We start from the raw sequence: 14296 nt of genomic DNA on the forward strand, positions 1-14296 counted from the left end.
CAGCACATTGGTTGCCTGTATTTAAGCAACCCGAAGTCCGCACGGTGTTGGCCTTGCTCTGCTGCCTGCGGCTGCTCGGGGCGGCTCGCCACACAGCTCTGCCATCCTGGCCTCGGGAGTGGCAGTCCTTGCAAAGCGAAAAACAGCTGGGGAGTAACCAGTTCAGCCTTTCGGCTTTCATCTACCTGCGTTTGCGAGTCAACACCCTTATTTTTTGGTGAAACAGGATGTACGAGACCTCCCACTGAAATGGTAATTAAGAAGGAGACTTTCATATAAATCCAAGTGCCAGGAGTTGCGCATGAACTGATTTGTGTGCAGAGATGAGCAGAGATGACCGAATGATTTCCAGCTCTATGCCTGGAGCCTGGTTCCCCACGGTTTGCCTTATTGCATCCCTTTTTGAACCGAGCAACCTGTCCAAAAATGCCAAGTTGTATTGAAATGGCAGGTGCTGCTTTGAAACATTTCCATTTGTGCAGGTAGTCCATAGAAAGTCCTGCTTCCTAAGCACAGGGGAAATGGGAGACATCCTCACCCCTGTCCCCAGGCGCTGCCTGACACCCCCAACCCTTCCCGGGATCGCCCTTCGCCAGGCTTGATGCTGCTTCCTGCCGCTTCTCTCCGCTCCTCACCCGGCTCGCAGTCTGGTTCAGAAGGATCCAACACAAATTCCTTCCACCAAAATAGCTCTAATTCCTGAGCCATTCGCATTTGCATTTGGTCTGGGCGGAAGAACGAAACACGCAGCTTGAGCAGTGGGAACCTTGATGCTCTCAGTTACCTGCTCACATGCAGGGCTGGAGTGAGCCGTGGTTGTGGCGAGAGGTTATGCCCGTTCCCCGGAGGTTGAAGGCACCATGTGTAATCCCTGAGAAGCTTTCTGAGCCCGGGAGCAAAACACGGGAAAGGTTTTGCAAAAAACCAAGGAAAGCCATCACGATGTTGAAGCTCTCCATCTCGAAATCCCAGGCAGCAGCAGCGCTGGAGGGTGCAGGCCAGCAGCCCCGGGGTGTTACACCCAAAACCCACCCGGCACCAATTTTCACCATGTGAGCCCACGAGACTCTCACAGATGCTGCAAACGGCTCTTTTTCCTGTGCTGCAGCCTCCTGCCTACTCGCCTCATCCAGAAAAGGTGCTGGCAAACAGGCGAGGGCTCCAAAAAGCCTCAGGATTATGTTTAAGGAAGGGGAAAAAGCACAACCTTGGCCCAGGGGCTGCTCGGTGGCGGCCGAACGCAGGAGCGCGCTTTGCTGAGGGGGGCTGTCGAGGCAACACCCAGATACCCAACCGGATCCGGGGGCTGGGAGACCACGTCAGACTTGCAGTGAGGGTTGGGTTTTTATTTTTAATAGTCAGGGTAATTACCCCCGGGAGCAATTACTAGGGCTGCGGCAGTTTCTAGAACTGGAAGTTAGGAAATCGGGACCGGGTGCTTTTCTGCTGGATCGCCATCCAGCCCAGGGGCTGTAAACCAGCGACCGCCACCTCAGACAGGCACCGCTGAGGAGAGCGTGAGGAGACCCCGAGCCCCCAGCACGGCGACGCCGCCGCTGGGGCCCGGCGAGAGGGCAGGGCCCGCTTCCAGCGCCTGGGGACGGGTTTCCCCGTTATCTCTCACGTCGGTGGAAGCCGGCTCGGGGCCTCAAAAACCCCGAAATCGACCCAAAATAGCGGGACGCCGACGTGGGGAGGGGGGGGGTGTGTGTGAAGGTGGGTGAGGGGGAAGCGCGCGCCCGCCCCGCGCTGCAGCACCGCGCGCACCGCCCGCTGCAGCGCCGGCGACGCGCCGCGCCCCCCGTCGGGCGTGCTGCAGCGCGGGGCGGAGCCCGCCCCGACAGGCGCAGCGGACGCCCAGTGAGAAGAACGCTGTGAGCCGACGGCCGGGCGGGGCCCGCCAATGACCGCTGAGGGGGCGGGGCTAACAGGGGAGGCGGGGTTTGGAGGGTAGCGTGTGGAGGTTGCTATGGCCGTGGCTGGAGAGCGGCCGCACCGCGGACCAATGGGCGAGCGCGTCGCGGCGGACGGACGTGGCCGCCTCCCAATGGAAGGGCTGCGGTGGGCGGTGGGGGGCGGGTCCGGCGACGGCGGCGAGCGGGGGGCGGAGGGCTCGGTGTGGCGCTAAAGGAGCGCGGCGGGTGGGGGGCGGAGCGGCGCGAGTGCTGAGGAGCCGGGCGGGCGGCGCGAGCTCCGGGGCACGGCGGCGGCCGGGCGCTACACAGGTGAGGCGGCGGGGCCCGGCGGCCCCTGTTACCCGGGCTGGGGGGGGGGGGGGGGGGGTGGGTGGGTCGCCGGGGGCGCTCGGCCGGGCCCGCCCGCGGTGGGGGTGGGGCGGGGGCGGCGGGCACGGCACAGCACACAAAGACCCCCTTGTGTGGGCCGTGCCGTCCGGCCCGCCCGCGCCGCCGCATCTCCCCTCACCCCTCTCGCCCTTCCCCCCCCCCCTTCCCCTCCGCCGCATCGCCGCCGCTCCCGGCTGCATCGGTGGGGGGAAGGTGGCCATTTTCTCCCTTTCCCGCAGTCTCCGCGCGGGCGGGGCGGCGGCTGGGCGGGGGGCGCGGGGCTGGGGCCGGGCTGCGCCGGGGAGGGGGCCGCTCCCGGGCTCCGCCGGGCCGAGCGGGCCCGGCCGCCTCCTTTGTCCTTCGGGGCGGCGGCGCCTGCGGCCCTGCGAGGGGGGCTCCGCAGCCGCTCCCGCAGGAGGACGGCGGTGAGCATCAGCCCTCGGCGCCCGGGGGCGGTGCGGCTTCTGCGGCTCCTCGGGCTGCCCCTGTCCTTGAAAATGCCCGGGCTGCACTGAGGGATGCCACTCCCCCTCTCCGCCGGTCCCCCCCCCCCCCCCCAACCCCCTTTTGTTTAGAGGAGCAGAACATGTGTAGGGGTTTTTTTTTTTTTTTTCCTGTTCACTCCTCGTCTTTTGGGAGTGCTGGATTCCTGCATGAGAAATGTGCTCATTTGTGTATTTCATTTGAATGCTATTGTTAACAGAGGAGCCCCGGGTAGGGTAAGCTGCAACTTGCTTTGCTTCTGCAGAGGGTCTTTTGTGATGGGCTTTGTGGTATTAAAAGCCAAAGTAGAAAAATGACCCTGAAACTGTCTGTGATCCCCTGATGTTAGGTATTTACCTCAGGAGCTGGTATAAAGTCAGTCCATGCATTCATTTCAGTCTTCAGCCTTTAATCCCTCTGGAGAACAATATCGATTAATTTTGTTATACAAATTTTATCTGACCTCTAGATTTCATTACATCTCAGTCTGCAAAAGTGAGACCGAGCTTATCACGAATGCATTTGGCTGTCCATCATATCGTACCTGGCCAGAGAGCTTTCAGAGACTTGACACTGAGATGCATTTGCACACGAGGGCGGCAATGGTGTTCCAGGTCTTTGTTGGAACTTCAGCTCTAGTCTAGCACAGTGGAGACAAATGGTTATCTGAATTGGGGCTGAAGGCTCAGATATTCAATTTGTGGGCTTCTTGAGCTAACTGTAGCATTCCTTGACTTAATTTCTTCATTTTTCTAGCTGAAGAGTCCAGCTATCGCTTAAGGTGTCCCATCAACGATTCCTTCTTTCTTCATTGAATTTTTTGTCAGAGGCTCTTCTAAAAAATACTTTAAATGTTGAGTCATCACCTCTTGATTTGAATTAAGCTGCCCGTAGTAAACGGTCTGCTCCTCAAACCTCTGAAGGATTCAATGATTTCATGCTTACCTTAACATAAAGTTGGACAACATAACACATGTCCATGCCGTAGATGGAGAGACAACTATTGTATTTAATTACATGTTCTTCTGAGGACCGGGTGTGTTGAGAAGTTCTTCCATCAGGGTGCATACCATCGTATGAAAGATGACAAATGCAGTTTGTGAAACCTTCTTTGCTTTTGAAGCTAACCTTTTGGTTACCTGCTAGAAGAGGCTACCATTAGCTAACGTAACATTCGTTCTTCAGCAGAAAAGATCTGGTGTGTGAAATAACAAGATGTTTAATGACCTGAGTACTAGTTGTCAGGCCTGACCTTGTTGTTCCTCAGGCGGTTACAGATGAAACTGCTAGCTCCAGGAATCCTGGATATGACAGTATTATTACCTAAAGATGTGGTGGCCTCCCTTATACACGCAAATAGCTAAAACGAGTGTGCAGGAGCTCTTGTCAGCAGTTTTTCTTTCCTCTTCAAATTACCCGTGAAGTTGGAAAATCTAACATCAGTCCTTGCTGTATCATGAGCCTCAAGGTAAACTTGAGATCTGGAGACATTTTTTTGCAATACGGTAATGTCAGCGCTCAGGGCTGAGAACAGAAACAGGCTGTAGAAATGCAAAGTCTTATGTTTTCAGGAAGAATATGAGCAAGGTTTAGCTAGCTTAATGGCTTGCAGAAACTCCAAGTGTCTCAAGTTCTTGTCTGTAGTTGAAAATTCACGCTTTAAAACATATTCTTGCCACCTTCTGGTTACTGTAGTTAGCTATCCACTGAACACTTTTTATATTTTTATATCTATTTATATATATTTTTTTTACTGTTCAATTGAAGTTGAGTTCACTGGCAAGCTTTTGTTTAAATTTGCTCTTATTTAAGCACAGAAGTCTTTTGTGATGGGCTTTGTGGTATTAAAAGTATCTTTCCTGCTTGTAGTTCTCACATTTGTTGCAATGTCTCTCCGTAGTTGGTGCTCAATTAGAATCAGTTTAAATTGAGTTTCCTGTACTGTGTCTGGGATTATACTTGATGGATCCTTTTAACCCTTGTATGGCGGTTGGCTTATTCAGTGGGCTGCTGTGTGAATAAGGGCTGTCAGTTCTACAGCAACTTCTTTAGACTATGGAAGAAGCTAACAATACCTCTTCATCAAGAGAAGATACAGATATTAGTGATAAATCATTTAATTGATGTGCAATAGCTCCATTCATTTAATTGATAAAAATATGGTATGTAACATACTCTTTGCTTTCCCCCCCCCTCCCTCTAACTTACAGGGTAACCAATAGTGGACACCTTCACTTCCTACAATGGCACAGAGATCTGGACAGGAAGATCCGGAGAGATACCTCTTTGTGGATAGGGCTGTAATCTACAACCCTGCCACCCAGGCTGATTGGACTGCTAAAAAGTTGGTGTGGATTCCTTCAGAGCGCCATGGTTTTGAGGCAGCCAGCATCAAGGAGGAAAAAGGGGATGAAGTGTTGGTTGAACTGGCAGAGAACGGAAAGAAAGCACTAGTCAATAAAGATGATATTCAGAAGATGAATCCCCCCAAGTTCTCTAAAGTGGAAGACATGGCAGAATTAACCTGTTTAAATGAAGCCTCTGTATTGCATAATTTAAAGGATCGGTATTACTCTGGGCTCATATATGTAAGTACTAATTACTAGATTCATTATGGGTGCTAATTCAGCTGAACTTACTGATTCCCATTCCTTTACCTCTTTGAAATGCAGGAAGTGGGTCTTGTATCTGATTTTGATAGCCTACATACTTTGTGTCCCTAGCATTTAGATTAATCCAGGGTCTCTTTTCTGTGCTGTGTACAGGTCAAGAACTCTGTTGTCATAAAACAAATAATAAAAAAATTCTCCTATGGAAATAATTCTGCAAGCATCTTTCAAAAATAGAATGCTAAATGGCAACTCTGGGTGCTTAGCTCATGCCACTCATTAGAGCACTTGCCTCAGACATGCTTAACTGATACAGGGAATAGTATCAAATGGCTTGTTTGAGCTGACGAGAGATTACAAAACCTAACTTTGCTGAATTACTCTTGTTTAATTGCTCATATGAATAAGCATATATCTTGTTTTAACTTGCTGCATATTACAAATGGTAATAAGAGGCTAAGCTATTATTTAAAAGCTGAAGTCGGAAAGTGCTAGGAATGCAAAATGTCTTTTTGGAATCCAATATCAACTTAGTGGGCCAGGAAAGAATGTGTTCAAGTGCTTAAAATAAACCAATAAGATAAAGGTTTCTCTTTCAGTGGTTTTGAACCACTGATTGGAACATCTGGCTTATCATCATCTTTCTATAGAGTTAGAAATCACAACGCCATTGATGCTGCTTTTGACCCCGTTCCTTCCTTGAACAATATTAAATGAGTGTCTATGGCGTACTGTTAAGAGCAGCTCCTTGTCTCTTGGCAAACTGAATGCATAGTGACTTGTTGAGTCAGAGTATCATTAAGAGCTACAAGTAGACTTTCTATCTTAAAGGAAACTGGAACATCTGCTTAAATGCTTGGCTCATGTTAATAAACACTTGTTCTAAAGCTTAAATCCATTTTATTTAGTTCCGCTAGTTAGTTGGCTCACTTTCCCTTCCACCTAGGTATTAATGGGTTACCATTTTTCTTGGCCCTTGGTAATATTTGGACTTATTTTGAAGTTTCATATAATTTTTAATATTCTTTGTATTTCTGCTTCTTTGTCAGTTTCCTATGTGGGTTTTTGGCTTTTACCCTTCCAAGACCTTCTACCAAGACCCTTAACAGCGGAGCTCAGCAAAAAATACTTGTGGAATGCTTCCTGCAAGCTTATAAGTAAACTAATTGGATAACTAGGAAGGACTGGATTTACAATTAAAAGTAAACAAGTTGATAGGTCAAAAGTTTTCAGTATATGCATCAATCATAATGCTAGTTATTAGGAAATTCATTACAACTATTATAACTGTATTTCATTATGAAGGTTAAAAGCTGAAGGCCTTAAATGTCAAAGCAAGCTCTAGTCCAAGGACTCCATATAGTAAATAGCCAGAAATGCTTCTGGAGGATGGCACTGAGAACCTGTCACTCTTCTGTACACACAGATGATGCTGTACTGTTACTTTGGGTGACCGACAAACTAAAAACCTCTGCTTCATGAAAGGCTGGCTTATTGTATAGGTGGAGTTTAGGTGATATCTTGTAGGTAACTTGCCTTCCCCTTGTCCATTCCTTCCCCAAAAGGTGTTTTCTGCTTTCATTCTTTAACTGCTGAGGCAGAGTCTAAAACTTGGTTCCTTGGCACTGAGATAGTGCTGTCACATAGGGGGATTACTGCATCGGTGTATTACTAATGACCTCCCCTCAAGCTGGAAGAAGTTGGTTGGGATCAAGAAGCTAATGGATTTGTTGGCCTTAACTGGAGGTCTGAGTTACAGGAACATTGCTGGAGAATGCTCCTGTTACCAAGAATAATGTTCCTATGCAGCTGTAATAATGGCATCTTGTTTGCAATTAAAACTCAGCTTATTTTTTGGAGTGAGGAGAACACCACTTGCAAGTACTATTAGAGTAGAGGCTAAATGTTGGCAAAGATGAGTAGGCCATAGAGAGAAACTTCATCAAGAACTTGAGCTGGTGGGGTTTTTAGTGTGGTTCTGGTTGGGATCTCTGTTGGGGATCCCTAAATTTCTGGAATGTGGCACTGTTATAGCTGGTGCTGGCTGCTGCGCTGCCATTGCCAGTGTAACCTGCTGATGTTCGCTTGGTGTAAAGGAAAGAATCAAAGTTACCTGAGCTGATGAAGGGAGTTATGGTGGTTTGGCTGTGACAAGAGTCAGTTAAAGGTATGCTTTGATTTCCAGATAGTATTCTCATAATAACCAAACTGAAATCTTATATTTTGGCATTGGTCTCATGAAGTTAAGATGGAGAATGGTGAATCTGTTTTGGTTTCCTTTAATTCACAATAGGCAGCATGCAGTGTTGCCTTTCTAGGAAGTGGAATATGAAGGACTGTCACTGAAGTAGATACATGTTTCCTTTCAATCCCTAGGAAGGAAACAAGCAAGCTGAGGGATTTGGTCAGTGGGTCTAGTCATCGGTCTATAATCTACTTCTTCAAGATGACACTGCTGGAGGAATGGGGAGGGCTGACTAAAGCTACGTAGTGCCAGTTGGCATGACCTGGGCAGTGATCCTCACTTCATCAAGTAACATCTAAGTAGGGATGGCAAGGAGTTTCTGGAACTTCCAGCATTTCTAATGTCTGCCAAGTGGCATGATCTTGGCCTGTCAGTTACATTATTACTGTACTGTGGGAGATGAACACAAATGGAGAATCTAGAAGACCAGTGGTTTGTAAAAGTATGATGTCAATGCTTGGTGTTGTCTTCATTTCTGGTCTGTTCATGACAGCACAGAAGATGAAAGGTAGCAGGACTTGTACAAGAAGCGCTGGGAAGAATAGTTGTAGGTGTAAACTTCAGCGATCCCAGTTTTGCTTTGGAGATGAAATTTCTTGCTCCTCTTCTAACACCACCTATTCTGTTTCTTACCACAAGGTTTATTTTGACTGTAACTTCATGAAGAGTATGTTAAAAAAAATTCTTTCCTAGGGAAGCTATGCTAATCTCTGCAAATTCTTTTGAAAGTATACTATATACATTCATTCACCTGGATGGTGGGGCAAATCTATCATTATGACTTCTTGTACTTTTTTCCCTTAACCCGTCAATGACTAAGCATGATCCTGCAGTATCTCTGAGTCCTCGAGATGATCTCTGCTCGAGTTTGAGGTATGGTTTTCATCAAGTGCAAGTGTTGGTTCTGTGAAGGTGCAGCCATCTACTGCAGTCTTTTTTTTTCTCATTATTTCTACCTTTGGTAGGAATTTTTACTCCTCCTTGTGTTTCATAGCTGAATTTTGTGCTTTTCTAGGGATATCAGTGTCTCTTATGGCAGAGATGTCTCGTTTGAGTCACCAGTACTCTAAATTGGAGTCTCATGTCTTTAACGCTAGCTTCAGTGTGTATTTAGTAATGTCCCTCAGAGGTGGAGGTAGTTCATTGTAAGGGTACCCAGGAGGAATACCCAAAGGCTTAGGAGGTCCTCTGAAGACTTGGAATAAACATGATTTTACTCAGACTGGTTTTGTGGTGGTTCTTTAATATCCTTATACCATGATGAACTGAGTTTCAGATATCTTTCTGGGGGCATTGCTTTAAGAAAGAAGTCTAGTTGCCTCAGGTTTTGGGTCATCAATCTCTGTAGCTTGAGTGAGGAAACATCTTTATTTTTAAAAGACCTGCATGTAAAATGCCACGGTGAAGGCTTCTAGATATCAGCCCTAGACTTCTGGTTTCTGCTTAAGTCATGTCAGTAAAATATGATTTCATAGGGGGTGGAAATAATCTTTAAATCGGGCAATGACATGGAGACATCCACTGGAAAGAGTCGATGTTGAGGGTCCATCAGCTTTGAATGCTACTAAGTTCTCAAGACCATTGTTGCCTTAATACTTTGTGGCAAGCCATGATAGGCAAGATTACTGCTCCAGTAATTCTCCTTGTCACTGCTTCATGAGGCTTGGTGTTTCTGGTGAACCAGAACCAAACTCTTCATGGTCCAATATGATATCTGTATGTAGGAAATCACTGACTTGGCTTACAGCACAGCAGTTTAAAAACTAGAGAAGTTCACGAGCAGTTCTGTTCGTGGCTCAAAGATTTGTGGTGTCAGTTTGCTGTTGGGGGGGGTGGTGTCTGAAGCCCAGCTGAAGGAGTGACTTTGGCTGTCTGAGCTATAGCTGTTTCCTTCAGTTGGAGTCCTGGGAAAAAGGAGACACTTGAAATGGGTCTCTGGTTTTGGTGGGAAGGGATGGGAGCGGCGAGGGAGATAAACAAGAGGGAGAATTTAGTCTGAAAATAAAGTGCCAGGAGGCCAGATGCTGCACTTAACAATATGGAGGGGAGAAATACTTTGGTGCTTTGATGGAGAGCTGCAAATAAGGTCTGAAAGCTGCAAAGGAGTTTCTGGTGTAGGAGAGGTGTTTTCTCCAGCTTGATCTCTCTGTACTTCAGTATCAACGATGTATTAGCTTCAGTCTCTATTCTGAAAGCTTATATGTAGGCATGTCAGTTATGTTCAAAATGAGGCTTCTACCCAACTTGACTCAAGGTTGATCTGAATAAAAGAACTGTCAGTATTTTTGTTAATATTTTTTTTTGCCACTTTCTCTGCACTTGGAAGAGAACTGGGGTTGGTGGCTAGCTAGTGTGAAGCTTGAGAGTTCTTTTCTTTCACTTCAGAGCAGGATGATTTCTTTTTTCTTTTTTAACTCTGAAAGTAAATTTTGATGTATGCCATACTACTTCTAGAACTGCAAAAAGCAAAGTGGTCAGGAGTGTTCCTGATCGCTCTAAATAATATTTCAGTGCTTTGTTAGTGTTCTGGATATAACTTTCTTAGTATTTTGAATTTTTAAATTGATTAAAAGCATTTCAGTTAATCAAAATGTGGCTAGTTACATAGATCAGGAATGTAAATACCTAATTTCTACTTAAATGGAAAGCAACTTGTTCTTGATATTGCAGACACTGACTGGAATTGGACTGAATAAGCTAATGACTGTTAATACTTCTAAGTCAGGGCTAGGTGATACTTCTTCCAGCAATTTAAAGCTCTACTTCTGTGTCAGTACCTTATTTGGCAACAAAGACCCTTCCTTTTCCCTTTTAAAGCATATTTTAAATGTTTATATGTTCCTACACACTCTATTAATGAGTGTAAAAACATAACTTTATGCTCATCTTGTTAACAGAAATACTTTGTTAAACCACAATGGGTTTCTCATGAAGTGCATTAGCAAACAGTAGTAGTATGGGTCCTGTAGAGGTTTGACATACCCTGCTGATTTTTCCAGAAAAGTGTAACATCCGAGTTGCAGATAACTGTATTTTAATGGTCTGACTGGTAAGTGCAGATTAATATCTGAAAAATTCCTGGATAAGTTGCCTGTTGTGTACTCAATGGGTCTATAAATGTTTGAGTTTTCTAACTGAAAGAAGATACCGCAGGACCAAAAGTCTGTCTTGTACAGTCAAAAGTTCCCATTCCTGTAGCCAGTGTGGTAAGATGGGATGAAGGAATGGCTCATTCAAACATAGGGTGTAATTCAGCTACAGTAAAAACTAAGATATTCTAAATCCAATGGGCTTTATAAAAATCTGTTAGAAAAATGCTGCTGTTGCCACATCTGTTCTAGTCCCAGCTATTCTGGAGGAATTCCATCACCCACAGTTGATTATATGTAGCTTGCTGATACCCCCACAAATCATTGTAATTACTACTTAACTGCTTCCTGACCTCATTCAGTCAAAAGGATTAAAATTAATAGAATTTCTCAAACGCTTGACTTCTATTAACCCATGGCAGTATGCAGATGGCCTCTTGCCTTGGTGTGACTGGTGGGATGTTCCCATGGTGCTGTGTGTTGTTGGTGAGCCCATGACCTATGTTTGGGTGCTCAGCTAGAAAGTTTCAGGTGGAGACATCTGGTGTGAGACCTGTGCATGCTGTAGGTGAAGTCAAGTTAGCAATGACTAGTTTTGCTGTTCCTTGAGGAAGGACAAAAAGATGGTGAAGCACCCTTGTGGAAGGGGTTAGATTCAATGTCAAAGTCCTCCAAACTCTAATGAACTATGTATTATTTTCTACACCCACTCCTCCACCTTTTTTTAGCAAAGACTTTTGCAAAATGGTTGGAAACTGTTTATGTAAGGCTGAGAGCTCCTTCAACCTTGCTGCTATTGCTCTTCATGTATATACCTGCTGGGTTTTCTTTCTACCAGTAAAGAAGAAAACATGCTTACTATTGTGCCATTAAAAATACTTCAGCATTTATTTGTTGATAATTACAAGTATTACTTCTGTAATTGCTCTGCAGCCCTATGCTACTTTAATCTTTTTATATACTTTCCATTTTATTGGGGCAGAAGAGGGCAAAAATGAGAAATATGTTGTAGTTCCCAGTTCCAGAGCCTGCTGTGGGTGGAAGCTCTTATAAAACTGCACTTGAGGAGCTGCCTATAAGCTGTTTCTTCTCTTAAGCTGCTGCCTCCTGCAAGGCCAGAGTGTAACCTAGAACAATCTGTGGTGTTACATAAGCTTCTGTGTTCTAATTTTCCTGCTGGTCCAGTTGGGAATGTTTCACATTACTGAGTATCGAAGACTGGTCTTAAACTCCGTTTCTTACAGGTTCTTTTGTTACTTAATTTCATCTATTCCTTAACACAAACCAGTCACTGGATCTGGTACATAATACATGGCAGAAGAAATGCTGGGGTTCAAATTGTAAGGACTGCTTTGACACGAGAACTTGTTTTTAAATTAACTCTTGATTTTTGGAAGACTCATAAATGTGATCAAGTTGAGGGAGTTGTGTGTTGATCTTTACTTTCTCAGAAAGGTCTGAGGGATTTAAGGGAAGTGAATCAATACCCTCCTTGCTCTCAGGCAAGCAGAGGTATGTAAAAGTGCATGTTCTTGTCAAATACTCTCTTTCTATAAAGAATGGTAGCTTAGCAGCCTAAAGTGCAAAAATTTGGATTCTGGACTCCTGTTCAAGTGCTCAGTGGAATGCACTGTGGTGCAGGACACCCCTTCAAGCTGTACGCCTGCACCAGAAGTCACGGGTAGCCCATTGTAAGCTGTAGAGCAGTCAAGCTCCACCGCGCAGCTATACAGGATCCTTGTGAAAAGATATTAATACTCTTCTGGCCCTGGTGCAACCTAAGATCATGTTTACCTCTTAGCAGTTGCTGTGGCTGAAGTGGTTGTGCTGTCTGAATGGCGGTGAGCCTGTCCATCTCTGAGAGGTGTTGAGCTGACTGAGCAGGAGTATGACTTGCACAGCTGATCTGATGTTGTTTTTTTCTCTTTAAACACATAACATGAAGACTATAAATGTGAAAATACAGTACTGGTGAACCTTCTCTCTTTAGTGTTAGCTGCAGAGAACATCCATAGACAAGTCTTCAGAAGTCTGGGCTGAGCTTTTTCTTTAATAGCTTGTGTATGTGTTGTGCTCCTTCCCTTCCTCATTCTCCCCATGCACAGATTTTACTCCTCAGTTGCCCCAGGTAGCAGTCAGTGGCTCTTGTCCCTCAGCCTCTGTCAGAGCTGAGGTTCCCAGTACCCTGTAGGAGGTTCCTTACCCTTGTTGGCATCCTTGACCTCAACTTCTTGGGTGCCAGCAGGACTCAATTGTCTTTTTATCTAGAAGTTAGGGTTTGTATGGAGATGTCTGGGATAATTTCTGGCTTCCAGTCTTGACTGTGGCCTGGCTGGTGAGCAGGGGCTTGGGGTGGTGGTGTAGGGGCTGCCCATGGTACTGGGGCAACTGTGTGGCCCCTCTGTCCCTGCCCTGGGGGGAGGTGATTGTAGCTGGGGATTAGCTGCTGTGCAAAGCAGAGACTGTTCCACCCCAGGTCACAGCATCGCTTTCCTTCCCTCTGAGACTGAAGAGCTGTCGGCCCTTCTTGCCCTGCTTGAATTTAGGATTGGATAATTGCCTCATCTAGGGGGTAAAGGTAGTACATGAGAAAACCATGCGAAGCTTGGAGGATTTAATGGGTCTTGGAGTGTGAAAGGCAGATCATAACCCCAGGAAGCAAAACCAGACAAAATGCTATCATTATGCAACTTACTAACCTGGAGAATGTGCTCTTCCCCATTAGTATATGGGATACTATTTAAAAGAGGTATTGCTTTCTAGGCTAGAAACTGCTGGTTTATATTTCAGGTAATAATAGGAGATGTCTAGATGCTTACTTCAGCTTAATTATTTAAGTAGTAATACAGCAAATCTGTCACTTTCTATATTTGAAGAACTAGAGATAAATGTTGAGTCTGGATACTCAGGTGATGCAGACTGATTGTTACAAATTCCAAAAATTTACCCACATCTTGCTAATGTGCTCTGAAGTGATGCTTTTAAAGAGGCCTTTTGAAGTTGTGGCAGGAGGAAGCAACCTAACAGTCATAACAGCATATTACATTCCTTGATGTAAGAACTGTAAAACTGAGCTATTAATCTAAGGAATTATTCAAGGCTTTTGACACTAATACCACCATATGTATATACACAGTGAAGGCTTGATATGGTTTTAAGGGAAGACAGGCCATGAAAACCTTTCTTGCTCTGGAGCCCACACTCCAAATTTGTATCTTAAATTTCCACGTGCTTTCACCTGGAAATGATGCACTCTCTATTTGCCAGTAGTTCATTTACATGTACCTCTTTCTCAGGTTGCTTACTGCTAGGAATATAATATAGTTTTGAAATAGGCCAGTGCCAGGAACCTGAACTCCACAGTCTGGGATAGCTCACCAAAATCCAAATTACTAAATGATATACTACTGGATAAGGCTTATAAGCATCTGGAAACATTCAAACTCCACAATTAGTGTCCTGAAGGAGAGTTTGTGTAACAAACCTCTGTCAGAGCACTGCTTTACTATTTGTCTCTGGAGCCTTGCCTAGAGAGTGTGCATTCCAACATGCCTTATTGCTGTTGGTTGATACTGCCTATCTCCT

The 14296-nt window shown here is 45.5% G+C and overlaps 1 protein-coding gene across 2 annotated transcripts in view; it reads left to right on the forward strand.

The window, feature by feature from the left end:
• Positions 1-2099: 2099 nt before the first annotated feature.
• Positions 2100-14296, forward strand: part of MYH10 (myosin heavy chain 10) — a 103535-nt gene continuing 91338 nt past the window's right edge. For both annotated transcript variants that reach the window (XM_075771053.1, XM_075771052.1), the window contains exons 1-2: positions 2100-2225; positions 4979-5356. In XM_075771053.1, the coding sequence (XP_075627168.1) occupies positions 5012-5356 (345 nt within the window). In that variant the 5' untranslated portion in view covers positions 2100-2225; positions 4979-5011. The remainder of the gene's footprint in view (positions 2226-4978; positions 5357-14296) is intronic.

This window comes from Balearica regulorum, chromosome 18 (assembly GCF_011004875.1).
Source record: "Balearica regulorum gibbericeps isolate bBalReg1 chromosome 18, bBalReg1.pri, whole genome shotgun sequence".
NCBI classification, from domain to species: domain Eukaryota; kingdom Metazoa; phylum Chordata; class Aves; order Gruiformes; family Gruidae; genus Balearica; species Balearica regulorum.